Source organism: Pholis gunnellus, assembly GCF_910591455.1.
Source record: "Pholis gunnellus genome assembly, chromosome: 2".
NCBI classification, from domain to species: domain Eukaryota; kingdom Metazoa; phylum Chordata; class Actinopteri; order Perciformes; family Pholidae; genus Pholis; species Pholis gunnellus.
In genome coordinates, this window is record NC_136536.1 from 14374285 (window position 1) to 14392101 (window position 17817).

The following is a 17817-nucleotide window of genomic DNA, read 5'->3' on the forward strand; positions in this document are numbered from 1 at the left end:
TAACCAAAGATGGAGAATCTGCTCCTGCCCATCATTATTGTGCATCTTTTTTTGCACAACCACCTGGCAGCTTGTGTGTGATACAAATGTAATCTATTATCTCAGTAAATATCAAAATGTAACACTGGCTATAACAGTGTCTGTGTTGCCCTGCAGCGCCAGTGTTTCATCAAAAACAATGGTTTGGTGCTCAGGTGGAGACATCACTTAGGGAAGCTCCCCCTCGTGCATACGAACCACTGCGCACGCGCGGAACATTCGATCACTGGTGGTGTAGCTAACAGCTAAGCTACGAATCCAGCCAACATGGAGAGAAAAGGTAAGTCTTTACACCGACACGCCGTGCACCGTATGAGTAACGTTAGCCCGTGCGTGTGTTGACACTGCAGTGGATGTTCCTCTGCGGTCACGAAGCTAAAGTGGAGCCGTGCTTGCATACATACCGGGGGGTTTAATTGAACGCGTCTGTCACGCACTGTTGAGCTGGAGCCGAGCTATGTTAGCTTTCTAGACATTAGCTTCACGGGGACATGTCAGGATTATGTAGCTGCGTTTAGCTTTCCAGCTCCGGCCGTTTTTACACACAACCTAAAGCACCCACACCAGTAACCAGCCGTGTTTGTGTGTACACTGACCAGAGTGAAACGACTTCATGTCACGCTGCTGTTGGTCTTTTAGAACAACGGTTAGGTTGGTAGCCTAGTGATGTACGTTAGCTAACGTAACTCAACGTTAGACTGCTTCCAGTGTCTAACCGGGCGACTGGTGGATGCACCTGAATTGTGATTTATCTAGATATTGGTAGTTGCTAATATGACATAATACACTGCACAATGACCGCGTTTACGAGCAGTAGGGTGAGATAACGTTAGTTGTATCCTTTGCCTCAGACAGTTTCAATCTTTTTTTTTTTTTTGTCTCGAGTGTCAAGTAGACGACAAACGGCAATCAGACAATGGCAAGATAAATGGTTTCTCTTGACAGTTCTGGCACTCCAGGCGAGGAAGAAGAGGGGGAAAGCAAAGAAGACCAGCAAAAAGTGAGTTTATTTTTTTAAAACCCTATTTAAAACCCTTCCTTTGGTACATGACACCCTCAGGCATGCATTATGTCAGCTCAGTCAGAGGTGGTGGGTTGTGGCATTTTGAACGTGCATGGTCCACACGTTTAAATGTGAACCTGACACAAGATCCTTGACTGCACGCTTGCACTTATTTTGGTCTGTGCAATCCATTGATAAAAACGTGTAAGACTAATCTAACTTTCCATATTTGCATGGGGTTCACGTGAGGGCATTGGCATCATTCATTTGGACCGTTATTCTAATGAGATGTAAGCTGTCTGTATATAATGGGCTGTATAGTGCCTGAAATAAGCCAGCCGAAGGCCATGTCCTACCATAAAAATAGTTTATAAATGATTGTATTAAGATAATGCAACATCCAGGGCTCACATTATACCACTCAAGTGTTGATATCTCTACTGATTGTTTTGATGCACCTAACAATTTACTAATCATGCCATCAGTGGCAGCCTCCGTAATGTTGCATAAGAGCCTGTGCTATATTTAAAACCAGAGAATGAAGAAGCCCACATCAGCCCACCGAAGCATGGTGTTTCACTGAAAACAGCACTATTGCAGATACTGAACTCCTCGCAGTGTTCTCTTCATGGCTGAAACAGGCATGGCTATCGGGCAGAAGAATCGTACGATTCTAAAAAGCTAAATTTAACTTGAAACCGTGTCGTCCATTGCCACAGTTATTATTGCATGCTGAGCACCATGCCTATGGAGGAGCACTACTTCAGTCTAAGACATGGCGTACTGTACAACCTATGGTTCTGAATCAGTTGTCAAATATTAGTTTAATGTAAGCCTCTTAGGAATAACGTACATCAATTTTACAAATTGTAGTTTTGTCTGGCTTCACATTTAAGCAATGATATTCCTTTGTTTCTTCCTTTTATTCATTCTTTGATAATCAGTGAAGAGCTGTGAATGAGTCTTTGTCTGCCTCCTACAAATGTATTATTAATTATAGCAATAATGCAAGAATGTGTTTCAAATGGAGAGAAACCGGCATTCAAAAGTCAGAATTCAGTTCAAATAATTCAGTAATTAACTGCAGCTGTTTGTTCCTTCATTGGTGCACAATCATGCCTTTAAACCTCTCTGCTTCAAATAGCCGTGTCAGGCATGAATAAGTAGGTTGCAGATTATGTGAAAAGCAGCGGCTCATTTGTGAGACACTACAGAGACACTACAGACGAGTTTAGGAATTTATTTTAATGTGATCTCGGCTCTCTTGTCCTCCCATGGTGATGAGCAGCCTTAATCTGCCGTGTAGAGGAAGTAACATCAGGCTGTTTGGCTTTCAAGTTAATGTCAGGAACTGAACTGTTGTGAGTGTGTTGTTCTGTGAGGAGAGAGGTCAACTTCAAAGCCCGATCCTTTTTCTTACACATTATCCAAAATCCTCGATTGAGCCTGACTGTAACGCCAGAATCGCAATGTTTTTATTTCTCATTTCAAGAGTTGTAACTTGTCTGACTACATTAATAACACATTAAATGAGGTTAATCTCATTTAAAATGGATTTACCCCTTATGAAGCTCTTTTTATATTCAGATTATACACATTTACCCTCGGCCCTCCTGTTCAGTGATGCCAACGTTGATAAATTAACTGCAATTATAGTCAAAACACCATTAAGTACAGATTTTTAAGAATCCAAATATTTAATATGCACATGTATTCATGTGCTAATGACAAACAATAATTCTGTTCAAACACTTATCTGTCTGTATTTCTTTAGGTTCAATCTATAAACTTGTGTTCTTGTTGTATTCGTAATGCTAATTTTGTAATATCTGAATTTTTGTCTAGTCTTCTGTGATTTGCTCTAAATGTTCTTTGTCTCTTTCATCTGACAACCCGACATAATGACACAATAATTGAGCTTTGTAGCTGCTGCTTATACCTAATCTCTTCCTTATTGATGATGAATTTTTTCTTCCAGCTGCAGTTATTTGACCCTGATCCCTGTAATTTGTTCGAGACTATCCACCAATACCAGACGAGCGCTGAAGTCCTGGTTCATGTTATATTTTCATGAACGATACAGTTGCACCATTCACACTCATCCTAAAAATAGGACTAAGTTAAGATTAGTAAAGCCATTCTTATTTCGACATGCGTTGACAGCTGCATAGCGATACATTCTATTTCTTTCAATGCCTCCTATATTTTGTGTGATATCTGTGGAAGGACAGATATCAGAAGCGTCTGTGGATCTGTTATAGCAGGTCGATTTCACAGCGTCTCTTCATCTCCGGCATCAACAGTATAGAAGTTCAAATGGTCCTCCTAAATTATTATTATTTAATTACTCACGGTGACTATTTGCGCTCTTACAGTCTCCGTCAATTTTCATGCTGTTGTGTTTTTGTTTGTGAATACAGTATTTGTTTCTAGCAGATAAGGATCGGTTCAAATTGGCTTCAACTCTAATCTCGCAGATTAGCTCTGAGTGCCGCCCACCACACTGACAGTGAGAGTAATTATACAAACACTGTCGATGCTGCTTGGGACGTACGCCCTTTCTTCCCCTCTGGCTGGGCGACGTAAAACTCATCACCGGTGCGCCAGCACGGAAAAGACGCCACAGACTCCAGTATACTGCAAAAATACAGACAGCATTCCCTGTCAGCCTCAAGGCTTAATCAGCATTCTGTGAACTCGTTTGGCAAGGTCTTAACTTCAACATACTTTAAATAGTTAGTACAAGTCCTGCACTACAGTTTTAAAAGACTTTTGTTCCCAGTCAGGAAGTGATACGTAAGATACTCTGTTCCTAATGCGGTCTAAGATGGGTTTTTTGTGCATGTATTTGCCCATCAGGCAGCCAGTCAATTCCAGAGCTCGACAGCTTCTCAAGCACGAAGCATCACCTCAGGAGCCCGAGGAACCCGAGGAGATCCTCGGCTCTGATGATGAGGAGCAGGAGGACCCCAACGACTACTGCAAAGGCGAGTCCCGTCTTATTTAGCATGCTTACCCGATAACTGAGTAATGCCAGTTTATTGCTTTAATTTATCTAAGATACCCAGTTAAGATATTTGCATGACAGTCACAATAAAGAGAGTATTGCCTTTATTAGTCTGAATTGTATTCAACGTGCATTTTCCCCTCTTCTAGGCGGCTACCACCATGTGAAAGTAGGAGACCGTTACAATGGAAAATACCATGTAATCCGGAAGCTGGGCTGGGGACACTTCTCCACCGTGTGGCTTGCCTGGGACATCCAGTACGAGAAACACTTTACTGCATATTCTTGGTGTACTGTTTTGTTTTTGAGGCCTAAAGTTGGATACAGATTCAGTTGCAGCTGTCTCAGTGCTTCCTGTTAGCGAACGTTACTTTCTCTGTGGTTGCAGGGTGAAGAGGTTTGTTGCAATGAAGGTGGTGAAGAGTGCAGAGCATTACACGGAGACGGCGGTGGATGAGATCAAACTCCTCAGATCCGTGAGTGGATGAGTTACTTTGCACACCGAAAGTTTTCCGAGTTCAGATTAGGAAGCAGAGTAAATGTACTGATCAATGCAGTCACAGTTCACGATAACAAACATAACACGAGGACAGCAGGGTCTTTCTTGCAGTGAAAAACATTCCAGACTTAAATGACTGTGACTTCACAGACAATACTGTGTCACAACATGCAGCAGGTTAGGCATGTATGTTCAAGCAGCGTTACATGACTACAGAGAAAGACACATGCATGCCGACCCTGTGTTGGTCCAGTCTAACATTAGTAAGTGTCAATCCTGATTGTTTGGACTGCGTTGTTCTGTTTATTTGTTCTCAGGTGAGAAACTCAGACCCCGATGATCCCAACCGGGAGATGGTGGTCCAAATGGTAGATGACTTCAAGATCTCTGGTATCAATGGAACCCGTATCCTTTCAAGCCAGATGTTTTAAATGCGTCCTGGTCTTTTTTTAATGATTCAGATTTGATCTGTTTAATTTCTTCCTGCTGGAAAGAATATAGCCTGTTAATTCTTTAAAAAAGACTGACAATGGTCGGATCATTCTTTCCCCTGGTGTCAAATTCCACTGTGAAAGCAGTATGCAAGTAACAAAGTAAACAACAAGAGAGGGCTTTACTAAAAAGAGCCTTGTGTGTCCAAAACAGACCGCCGCCTATCACAACACTTTGGCTAAGTAAGATCCCCTGAATGCCACAGGGAGAGCCGTAGCTGCAACATGACACTTCCCAACAACACTCCCTCGTGTTTGCACTCTCTTATTTTTGCAGTCTAAAAATGCTAATGATCATCATGTAGGTGAATGACCACAAGGCCTCGGCATGTTTAGTCAATCGTTTTCTCATAATGGGTTTTCATTTTGTCTTGCTTGTATTATCTTAACTGCTGTGATCTTCAGATGTCTGCATGGTGTTTGAGGTGTTGGGGCATCACTTATTAAAGTGGATAATAAAGTCTAATTATCAAGGGCTGCCCCTGCCGTGTGTGAAGAGCATCATCAGACAGGTAACCTTAGACCCACAGTGTCACACCTTTTGTATGCTGGCTGACTCCTGATGAAGGTTCAGGTGTAGCCTCCGGGGGAGGAGCATTTTGTGGTTGCATTGTTTTTTACAGCCAAGGAGCTTTTGTAACTGATTCCACATTATTGATGTAGACTTTTCCACTAAGTATTGCTTTTATTTAGGCTTTTGATAATTGTTTCTGTCAAGCCTTTTGTTTAATTTTAGTTGACCACGATTTGTGTTCCGATGAGGCACATGTGTATCAGCTTTTTAGTCAACATGTTTCAACTTTGTGAAAAACTGAAAGCAGCATTCAGTCAATCATTTTCCATTCATTCATTTTTCAGGTACTCCAAGGCCTGGACTACCTGCACACAAAGTGTCAGATCATCCACACAGACATCAAGCCAGAGAATATCCTGATGAGTGTCGATGAGCCGTATGTCCGGAAGCTCGCCGCTGAAGCTACAGAGTGGCAGAGGGCTGGGGCGCCTCCTCCCTCTGGTTCAGCAAGTATGAGACAAACACTTGTTCAAATGTACATTCATGAGCTCAGTGTGCTTACAGTTTGTACTCATCTGATATTCTCTTTCCAGTAAGCACAGCACCTGCTCCAAAACAGGTACAGCCCTTTTTATTATTTCCTTTTTTTTCTGCGTATAACGTCAGCCTTCCTCATTTTCAGTTTAACACACATTTAACTATCCATGAGAGCCATCTTGTTTCTCATATTCATCTCTGACAGGCAGTAAAAATGTCCAAGAACAAGAAGAAGAAGTTAAAAAAGAAGCAGAAGCGTCAGGCGGAGCTGCTGGAAAAGTGCATCCTGGACCTGGAGGAGATGGAAAAGACCACAGAGATGCGAGAGGATGAAGAAGATGAAGATGAGGACCCACAGTCTCCAAAGGGACGAGCCTGCGCTCCTCTCAGACAGGTGTCTATTCTGGAGCTAGGAGATGAGGAAACAGAGGGTAAGAAGTCACGATTGTGAGACGGTAATAAAATCCTTGGTACGAGTCATTTGCAAAGAAATGTCATCTGTCTTTTCTTGATGCTTTCAGAGAGCAGTGTGAATGCAGAGCTCATGAGGGTGGGACCAGAGGGGCTGTTGGAGTTCACCTGTAATGGCCATGTGGAGGCGGACCAGAGGCAGTCCCAGTGGCGGGACGAAGACCAACACAATGGCAATGCAGAGCCCACAGAGAAATGTGGCAGTCAGGAGGAGCAACACGAGGAGTCCCCAGTTCACCTCGCCTGCAACGGTGTGGACTCTCCAGACCTCAAGGAGCTGGACACTGAGACTGAAGGCATGGGCGCTCACAGCAGTGGAGTAACTGAGAGACACTTTCTGGTTGGGCTGGAGGAGGGAGACCTGCAGCAAAGCATTCTGCAGGGGCAGGGGGAGGGCGAGGACGGGCCCGACAGCCTGGACGGTCAGTCAGACAACATCAGTACATCTAGTCACTGCAAAGAGGTTTTTTGGTAGCTGTTGCTCTGGATGGGCTGCTTTGGAAATGCATTCAAGGCGCATCCATGTGAACATTAATCATTAAACTCTTCTTTTATTAGATGTTTCTCTTTCTCTCTGCTCTGTTGTAGGCAAGCTGACAGCAGGATCCCTGCTCGTTAACCCCCTTGAGCCACTCAATTCAGACAAGATCAAGGTCAAGATTGCAGACTTGGGAAATGCTTGCTGGGTGGTGAGTAGCCTGCTAACGACCTGAGGGATTTCCTGATTAGGGATGAAGCCTCCAGCTAGGGACACACGCAGTGTCATCTAGCTACCAAAATAGAAATGCTTCAATCTTCCATCCCATTGTTTGATTTGTTGTATTCATCTGAGTTTTGAAATTGTACTGTAGATGAAGTTGGACACAGTTGTCCTAGGCTCTGTATATTTTGGAATCTATTTTAAGGATTTCTTTCTCTCCCTCTTTCAGAACAAGCACTTTACAGAAGACATCCAGACACGGCAGTACAGGTCCTTAGAGGTGCTCATTGGTGCTGGATACAGCACACCGGCCGACGTATGGAGCACCGCCTGCATGGTGAGAGAACGCACTGACAACTCCCAACCCTATGAAAACCAAATCATCCAATTTACCTCAAGGTGTTCTGAGTGTGCAGCAGGTGGTGCTGGAGAGTCAATCTTTTCATACAGCGTCTGTTTCTGTGTTTGTGATGATTGTGTTGTCTCCTCAGGCCTTTGAGCTCGCCACAGGGGACTACTTGTTTGAACCACATTCTGGGGAAGATTATTCCAGGGATGAAGGTATTGCTTCCTCTTCCTCTCTTTCTCCAGTTACACCCGCACAGAATGAATCCTTATTCCATATTTAATAGTATTTTTGAAATGTATGCTTCACTGGTAAGATACATCTCATAAGAGTTTCACAGTAAGCATGTCAAGCTGGAACCTTCACTTCAACTTATTGTGCAGTTAGCGTAATAATGTGCAGTGCACGTTGCTTAATTCTCCACAATGTTAACACTTAAATGAGGTACTTCATTACAGTGTGACAGCAGATGTTAATGATGTAATGATGAGTACCAACATTCCTGTGTTTATTTCCTCTAACACCTCAAACCACTTTTGCCACACTGGAGACGGGGCCGTCTCTCATTTCCTTGCTCAGCTTTTCTTTATCTCCTCCTCATTCTCTCTCAAAGTTCCATCGTTGTCGTCCTTATGCTTTATGTTCTTTATGCCTTATGCTTCGGCTCGCTGCTTAGCGTGAACTTTCTGTACTGACTTGATTCTGTTGCAGCATGTCAGGTATGTGCTCAGATTCAACCTTCGGTTCACTGGCACATGCCCAGCAGGTGTGAATCGGCTTCTTCACCTCCAGTACACAAACTGACGAGGCGATTGCTTAATTCTTCCACAGCTCGCTCTGTTGTGTGACCGTCTTTTAAACTAATCACTCATCCTGTATCAGAATCTGCTGTACAAGCTTTAGTGTGTAAGTCTTTGATGGCTGTGCTTTAAGTCTTATAATCCGTCTGATTCAATCTTTTGCGGGTTTTTTTTATATATGAAAGTGAATGGCTTCATGTATTCAAATGTTTGAAGCTTTTCATGTGAATAATAATATCAACTTCACATACATATGCTTCTTGTCACACAAGGCTGTTATCATCATCATCATCCATTGTTCCACATGACTGTTCATCCCCTCTCCAAACTGTTGCCCTCTGACTTTCTATCTCTCCTCCTCTGATGTGCCTCATTTCCAGACCATCTTGCTCTCATGATTGAGTTGCTCGGTAAAATCCCTCGCCACTATGCTCTGAGCGGGAAATACTCACAGGAATACTTCACCAAGAGAGGTATGCCACCTCTCTGTCTGTGGCTCGCTCTGGGAACGGTGTGTGGGAGGTGGAGGAGGAAGGTTCCTGTCAGCACACACACACACACACAGATCTACCACAGTTGTTGGCAAAGTGGGCAAAATAATGAATACAGACCCATTCATTTCTGCTACTTTGAACAGTGCCATCAGATGTTGAGTCACGTGTCAGAAGGTCTGTCTGCTTGCAGAGGTACACTCGGCGCCTCCTTAGTTGTAGCCAGATGACTTGGCTGGATACCTGATAGTGTATTGATGACTGTAGGGGGAATACTCGTGAGTGTTTCCTCCATCGGTTGGTCAAATGCAACCTTGCTGTGTTTTTCTGACTAATAGACCGGCAGTGTTTATGATATACAGTAGTACCTCATCCAGAGTCTTGGTTCGGTAACATTTGTCATGATTTAGTGCACTGACTTATTTTCACATTTTGTATTTGTTGATATGATGAGGTGTTTAAAGTCCTTCATGTTAATACACAAAAAATTAGGATAAAACTCCAACAGGTGTACAAACATGATTAAAACACTGCCATAGCTTTAATATGAGCAACTGAAGGTGCGTGCTTTGACATTGAAGGACAGGCTTAACAGTTAGAGGCTGATTACAGATTTCAGAAAGAGTATTGCTTCCTCCCTAGTTGTATTCATTTGTCATCGACGGTATGTGAATTTTGTGACTGACTGCAGTGACCAAACTGAAGCTATTGATTCTTGACGCATGGAGCTGGAAGAGGTTTAGGAACCGTACAGCTCTTGTAATGTCTGGTGGCCGTGTTTGATAGCCTGATTTCTAACTGCAGGTGTGTGCACCCCGACCTCTGCAACAGTCTGACCCATATGTACACAGGTGTGTGTGCCGTCAGCTGACCGCCCTCCTCCTCAGCCCTCCACCCACACACCCAGAGTGGGCCTGTGACCGGGACACTGTCTGACCAATCTGTTGTCTGTCTTGTCTGTCTTGTCCCTCTCCTCTTGCAATCGTCTGCCGTGTAGACCATATAGCGCTGATAATTGAGCTGCTGGGGAGTGTCCCACGCAAACTCATAATGACTGGCAAATATTCCAAGGATTTTTTCACCAAGAAAGGTAAAACAAAGACGCGTCAGTGTCGAGATTAGAAGAGGGTTTCTGCCTGCCATTTGAATCATGCCCTAGAGCTGCGTTATAAGGTTTTCACATAGCTGTTGTATGAAATTTAAACTTTTTATTGTTAAAACGTTTCCAACATTAGATATTACAATTCAAATAATTCCTGCTTTGGAAATCCATTGACAGTTATTGAAGTAAAACTATTTAGTGTCATATTTCGAGGTTTCTATGTGTTTTCACAGACTTCTCGTTGGTAGTAAATGTACACATGGGGGAATTGTTGCGCTGTATTCCTGCACGGCTCTCTGACGCAGCGCTGTCTGTCTGCAGGTGATTTGAAGCACATCACCAAGCTGAAGCCGTGGGGCCTGATGGAGGTGCTGCTCGACAAGTACGAGTGGCCCCGTGAAGAAGCCGAGTGCTTCACTGACTTCCTGCTTCCCATGCTGGAGCTGATCCCAGAGAAGAGAGCCACTGCCGCAGAGTGCTTGCGTCACCCCTGGCTCACCCTCTAGTGGACACCTCCAGCCATTGCACCCTCCCCCCCCCACTCTCTCCAGAGACTGCAACAGATCACTTTCCAGTTTGGGCATATCAGATGAATATTTATTTCTCTTTTTCTTTTCTTTTGTTTCGTTAATTTGGATTTCTTATGTTCTTGTTATTGAACTATTGCTTCTGTGTATGTTTGCTTTGTATTCGTTGGTTCTTCTCTTAGTGTGATGACGTCAGGATTCCAGTGGTATATATTACTTTGTGGTCATGTTGGCTCCAATCTGCTGTGCTCCGTTCACCCACCCAACTCAGCAAACCTGTTATTGTACTGCTCGTGACTCATCCTTGTTTGTTACACTCCTGCACTAAACAAATTAAGGATATGTAGCCTTCCTTGGTCATTCTGTCCCCTTTTTAAAAGGATCCGCTATTACTTCTTTTCTCGTGCTGTTTTTTTTTTTTTTTTTAAGAATTCTTTTATCTTATATTAAACATGTAAGGTAAACATTTCGTATTTGTAAAGTAGGCTTAGGAAGTTGCACACTGGGCTGACATGTACACTGACTGTGGTAATGTTCACAGCATTTCTCCAGACAGTTTCTTAGACATCCCCTGTCTGATGATGTAGGTCATATTATTTAGCCATAACAAATCTGTTGTCATCTGGTACTTAGTGTGGTTAGGTAATTATAATAAATGAGGTCTTGCATTCTCATGGGAGGCTGGTATTCTCATACAAATCAGGAAAATACTGTTTTGAAGGTTTCAACAAGACGACATGTTAAGAAGCCGTAGTCAAAGGAAAAAAAGTAAATAAACTGTATATATCTGTACCAAAGAGTTTGCCTTTATGTATATTACAGTTATGTACAGTTTTTAACAAATCTTATATCTTAGCTAAAGTTATTTAGCTGGGTAGCTGTGTTTTAATAAAGTGTATGGAAGATGTGTTCGAACACAGTTGTATGTATGGACAACTGTTCAATACTGTCTCTGTTTTTACCAACAAAATGGCGAGATCTGATGTTAAGTGATGGTGTCCCAAATTGATCATATCAAAGTAACCTATGTATCTATTGAGCCTAGGTAACAACAAAATGTACATTAGTGTCTGATTCAAGAACATGGACTTTGTGTAAGCTGTCAATTTACAAAAACACACCATACAATAAAAAAAATGTTCATACAATACAGAGCTACTGCGTCGAACTTTATTAGGTGTTTGACATCAAGTACAGAATTAAAACTCTGCTGTTATTGCCGAGGTTGTGAAGCAGTAAGAGACTGCTGCATTTCAATTAACCAAAGGTCACAACTTGTCAGGTGAGCAGTTTGACCTGAACTACATTCTGACATTTCAGGATGCTTGTTCGTTGGGTCTTAAGGTCCATGTTCATCAGGGGTTTTCTGTAAAAGAGGGAAAACACTCTTGTGGATATCCTTATTTAATGGATTTAAGACCCTGGGCCTTAGTTTCCTCCTCGTTGGGTTGCAACTCGCATGACTTACCATACCATTTAGCTAATATTGACAAAGTTGTGGTAAGATTTTTATTTTTACCAATATTTAAGATAAGAATAGTGTGCTTTTGTGGTGTTATGTTGAAAATGACGCATATCAAATGTGATACAATAGGTTGCAATTTGTTTGAAAATCCTAAAATCATTCTTGTTTAGCATTTCATAATTTCTTATGGTTTTGATTTCATACAATCAGGAAAGAAATGGATTATTTATATATAGTTGTATTTGCATAACCTTCCCTGGGATATCTGTGAAGATACAAGATTCTCTCCAGAAGTGGCAGAGTGAAAAAGAAAGTGTAAGTTTCAAATCTCATCACAGTAGAAAAAGCACAATCGTAAATAATAAAATGAGTGATGGCTCAGTTTCATTAACATGTAGCTGCTTTAGTTTTAGGGTCCTGGTATTGTGGATGCCGGCTCATTATCACAACATTACGGCTTAACAAACACTTATGCTTCTCCTTCCATGACAAGTCAAAATGTCTTCTGTGAAAAAAAGCCCTACAAGGCCTACCGACTCCACAAACCAAGCTCAAGAGCAGACATGCCTACCTCCCTGCTTTGGTCCATGCCCACCACCTTCATCTGTTTTCATTACCTGCTCCCCCCTGCACCTCGAACTCATCCGGCAGCAGTTTGTCCTGACGGTTGCCGAGAGTGAAGGACAGAAATGCCAGGAGGAGGGCGTCCAGGATGCTGATGATGGCCAGGATGTAGGCCCAGCGCACCGTGCAGTTCCCCAGGCTGTACTTATCCGTCCTCTGGCCACACATCCTCTTCACCTCGGGAGCGTCCCAGCCGTCCGGGTAGATCATGCAGCCCATCACCATCAACACCGCTGCGGGGGAAGACGGACACTAAAATGGAGGAGCCTTGAAATAATTACCCTTGTGTGCTGTTACTTTGCTGAATAATTATAAAGGAGGTTCTTCTGAGCCCCTTGTGCAGGATAAGGCATGATGTAACCCCATAAAGTGCCTAAGTTGTAATTTATTAATGGTGCAGCAGCAAAGGATGCTCAGTGGGGCTGTTTGCATGATGTACTGCTATGAAAGTTCTTAAATGTTAAATGCTCTTCATCTGGTAAAGAGTCCTCTGTGTTTTTGCCACAAATCTGAATTTTGCAGATATGCACATTCCAAAACTGTCACGTTCAATACTGTGGTGGGGTAACTAAGTAGATTTACAACTATACTTATATAAACGTTTGTGGTTTGAGGTACGTGTGCTGTACTATTTCCATTTTATTTTACTTAGTTGCTTTATATGCCACTGCGTTTTAGAAGGAATATTGTAGTGTTTACTTGTTCCTAGCTATTTTTTACATTAAAACATTTCCTGAAGTCTTTGAGTTGTTAGCAGTTAAATCTGAGAGACATTTCCTCTCTTAACTTCTCAGATGGTTTCATTTAAATACCTGCTTGATGGCCCAAAGAGTTTAATGCTGCTTGATTATGATAATATATCAGTCAAAGGGGACACATTTACTGCTTAGTGCATTTAGTTGAGAATATTTCTGATAGTACTTCATCGTTTCTTTGGCCCTGGTGTGTTTCAGGTGGGAGTTTTGATCACTTAACAACACAGCAACACCTGATCTTGTTACATGTAACCAATCCACCATCAGAGGTGTCAGAGTCTGGGCTGAAACTGGATCCCTTCTTGGCTTCCTCAGTGAGGAACAACACATCCAGTACAAACACACACCTCACATGAAACCAGAGAGGTGAGAAGATGAGTTTATCTCACTCTCACACAGTTTAAAGGGAACCGTTCAGAAGACTCATCCTTCACTGCTCCGTTTCAGAGTTTTGATATTCAGGTGCTGAACTTTGGTAAAGATTTGAAAGGTTTCTGTTGAACGTGTACTTTCGTGACAAAATGTAAAAACGCAGTCTTTATTTGGATAGTTAGAAGTAGAAACTAAAGCAACTATAAAGTTTGGAAAGGGTAGAGTAGGCGGTGGAGTCACTCCACGGACAGTATGACCTTTGACCTTTGTCAAGATTTTAACTCTGAATATGAAGAGCAATGAACTCGTTTGTGTTTCAAACCTTCATCTTAAACCCAGTGAACTTGTTGGTGGCATAGTAACTGTATGGCTGTACTACCACAGTATTTTAACACAATGCCTCGATATCAATAATCTCATGATAATTGATGGATTACTACTGGTTTAATCCCAGATGATATCCAGCCTCATAGTCAATTATCAATATTGATTTATGTCTCAGCTTCACTCAAATGTAAGTTCAGTATCAGTTCTATATTACAAAATAAAGTGTGATCAAAACACATCCTACAAAATAATACAAAATGATGTATGGCTACATTAATACATTTTTTACCAGAGACTGTAGGATTTTACTCAAAATTATTATTGTTAATTTTGTCATTGGATGCCAGCAATGGTGGAAGAATGTATCTCTTTCTTTATTCAGTAGAAGTAGTAATGCTTAAATATAAAAATACAACTTTAGTATAAGTAAAAGTTCATGAATTAAAAAAGTACTCAGTATTACTAGCAAAATGTACTTTTAACTATCAAAAGTAATAAAAATGATCATTATACAGACTACTGGAGTCGAAGCTTTAACTTCTTCATTATGTTGTTGGGTACTTTAATCAATAACGATGTGTCATATTTTACACAAAGATCATATATTTATGATGTGATATCTTAATCTGAACAGTAACTATAACTGTCAAACTACTTACGTGGACTTAAAAGTACAACATGAACTTCTAAAATGCAGCGCGGAAGCATAAAGACCACCCTCTTCCTCACCTGAGGCCAGCTGCATCCACGCGCAGATCTTGTAGACGTTCCCGGCGTTGCAGAAGAAAAACAAGCTGAAGCAGACCATAGTGGCCACAATCAGCAGCATGGAGGTCCCCACGAAGAACATGGCGGTCCTGAAGGCAGGCGAGGGGATGGAGGCGAAGTCCAGCACGCTGCCCTTGCAGACGAGCTCCGAGGTGAGCGCGTTGCCGATGCAGTAGTGGAAGAGGCCGAAGTACCCGGCCTGCGGGGTGCTGACGCTGTCCCCGATCCAGTAGGGCTGGATGAAGACCACCATGGTGATGATGACGAAGCAGATGGTGAACACGGCCCACATGACGCCGACGGCTCGAGAGTTTCTCACATAGTTGGTGTGGTAGATTTTGGCTGCCTCCTGGGCTGGAAGCAGATCCATGTCAGCGAGCTTTTCTTAAATATGTCGTCAATGTTCCCTGTCTTCAGTAAATCCAAACAAATCCCTACACGTGTTTAAACACAATCCACGTGTCCCGATGAGTCTTTAAACACCAAAACACGCGCCCGTTGCTGCCGTGGCTGCTTTGCACGGAAAGACCTGGCTCGGGATTCAGCACCCAGGACAGCACCCTCACCTCTCTAATTAACGACGTAGCTCTGACGTCAGAGGTTGACAGAATAAGCAATAAGATCACCATTGAATTACAGAACTAGGAGTGTAAACAAGCATATGTAGAATCAAAACACTACAGTTGTGTTATTATACAGATTTGAAAAAAGTACATCTGCCTCCTTGGAAAGTCAAACCTGCAACCCTGTCTTTCCTTTAAAAAGAACATACAAATGTTACTTTTGGTTCAAGTTAACAGATCTCCAACAAAACCACATACATGCATGATGTTTAGGGGTTATTTTTGTATCCTCACTGCAGCTTTACAGCATTGTTTAGTTGTTCTAATTTTGTCCAAACTCATCTTTATTCCAATGTTTCTCAATGCCATTATGCTATACCTAGGGGATTCTGCCAGGCAGTTTGCTGAGGTTTATGGCTGATACACAGGAAAAAATAAATTATAAAGGTTTGCAGAATCAAACCTTTATTCATTTGTATCAAATTCAATATCGCTCCGGCTGAATCTTTTTTATTGCAGTGCTGCTTATCTGGAACTCACTGCCAGTGACAGGAACACAATCAGAATTTTATTTTGATACATTTCAACAAAGTCTCACACGGATATAGATCTTGACTGTTGTTGCAGACGGTGTTGGGAGTTCAGTGACAGTGAAGTCTTGAGTCCGTAGAGGCTTAAAAATGGCAGAGATGTGAAATGCAGACATGTGGGCAGCTTTAAATCACACAGCACAAATGTGTTTGCCAAAAGCAGCTGGTCTGGGATGACTCACACCAAAGCAGAGATCTATCTCTCTCAGTCTGTTCAGGGGACTTTTTTTTACATTTTAATTGCCCCTCTGTTTGCTGAGAACACCAAAGACACATTTTGAGCAAAATAAATGTGATTGATGCAGCAACACTTTTTTAATTTCTCTTTCTTAATTGCTGGTGCGTTTTCACGTACGTTTTATCTGTGTCCTTTAAACTACAGCAACACATATGGTGTCACTCCTCGTATACGTTTTCTTTTGTTTTGCCATGTTCAGTTAGGGATGACGACCCCGGCTCGAGGCTGACAGAAGGCAGCCGGACAGAGTGTGCCACCATCTGTACCCTTCACCCTCTAGTCAGTGATCACAACAAGGAGCATGAAGGCATCCGACGACACTCTGCCATGTGTTGAGAAGAGTATTCAGGGAGGAGCGGCTGTCCCGCGTCGCCCCAGACTCCCTGACGGCTTCCCGACGGCTCCCTGCTGCTCAGGAGGGACAATCAGCTGCCGGTGGGGGGTAGCACGAGCTCTGCCTGAAAGACAGACAGAGAGAGAGAGAGAGATGAGATGGAGAGGAGACGTCACAGCATAGATAAAAAGACTAATCAAACTCAGTCCGTGGAGGAGAAATGCGGGGGAGCTGCTTTGGAGTGCTGCTCTAATGAGACGTAATCCCTGATACAAGTGACAGCCTCTGACTGTCTCGTCAAGATTTCCTTCAAGCCTGCTGTTTCTTTGGAGACGCCTTGAAGACGGGAAGTGGTTGCGGATGTGGAGACGGACGTAGAGACGGACGCAGATAGGCTTTACACTTTTAGGAGGATTAACCTTGTTATTTGTTTGTATTTGTTTTCTGACAAAAGAAAACCTTGTTCCAGGCTTATTCTGAAGTCAAAATAACGAAAGCCTGTAGTGATATGAGGGAATTAGTGAACTCCAAAGATCCACTTATGCTGCACTCAGAGCTTGTTATGAATTCAAAAGATTAATCCATGTCCATCTGCTTTTGACCAAGAGCAAAGCTGCTGTGTTATAGCTCCCAAATGAAGATGAAATCTGGTGTCTAGATTTTACAGCCTTCTTTCCCATCACAGACAGGGTCTGGCATTAGTAGCAGCTAAAGACGTTTAACTGTGTTAGCATTTTCATTTTCTTATTGCTCATAGGTTTGATTTCAGGGGTGCCACCGTCTCCTGAATACAAATCAAAGTAGGATTCGTCTTTCACTTTATTGAGGAGAATTAAACTTTGTTTGCGTTGGCTTTTGCAGTCATTCTACCGTCTGTCGCTCCACAACTTTTTAGCGCTTGTTTAACATTGAAGGCAGCAGAATCACTTTTGGATTCTTCAAAATAATTTGTCTTTGTGCCACGAGGCAATCCAGCAAATTTCAGACAAAATTCAAGTTGATGGTACATATAAAAAAGCCTGGAAATGGCCAGTCCTCTCCAATCAGCAGCCGCCATATGGAAGCCATATGGATATGATCCAAACTTCATCAACTGCTAATTTAAGTTGACTTGATGGTAATTTTGACATTTTCTTTTTCTGTCTCCTAATTAATGAGCACTGGGTTTGTACATGGTGATAGCTGGCTGCTCATCAAATCTCATCATCCATCAGTCATGGTGACTGGGGGCTCTGGGACAAAAAAATCCCTCTA

General features: G+C 42.4%; 2 protein-coding genes across 3 annotated transcripts; one reads left to right on the forward strand and one right to left on the reverse strand.

The window, feature by feature from the left end:
* The first annotated feature begins 265 nt into the window (after positions 1-265).
* On the forward strand, positions 266-11671 carry srpk1a (SRSF protein kinase 1a). 2 transcript variants are annotated; one of them, XM_079171264.1, is made up of 16 exons: positions 266-319; positions 985-1039; positions 3902-4029; positions 4199-4307; positions 4438-4525; positions 4866-4953; positions 5445-5551; positions 5898-6063; positions 6147-6172; positions 6296-6521; positions 6612-6983; positions 7150-7250; positions 7491-7598; positions 7753-7822; positions 8788-8880; positions 10322-11671. In XM_079171264.1, the coding sequence occupies exons 1-16, from the start codon at positions 307-309 to the stop codon at positions 10504-10506; spliced, it is 1935 nt and encodes a 644-aa protein (XP_079027390.1). In that variant the 5' UTR covers positions 266-306; the 3' UTR covers positions 10507-11671. The 2 variants fall into 2 exon arrangements, with proteins under 2 accessions (XP_079027390.1, XP_079027389.1); XM_079171263.1 differs by lacking the exon at positions 10322-11671 and having other exon boundaries at positions 8788-10237.
* A 921-nt stretch (positions 11672-12592) lies between these two features.
* On the reverse strand, positions 12593-15208 carry lhfpl5b (LHFPL tetraspan subfamily member 5b; the record flags this gene model as incomplete). The annotated part of the gene is made up of 2 exons (XM_079176167.1): positions 12593-12849; positions 14800-15208. 2 exons carry the CDS (start codon positions 15206-15208, stop codon positions 12593-12595), a joined length of 666 nt encoding a protein of 221 aa, XP_079032293.1.
* Between the last annotated feature and the right edge of the window lie 2609 nt (positions 15209-17817).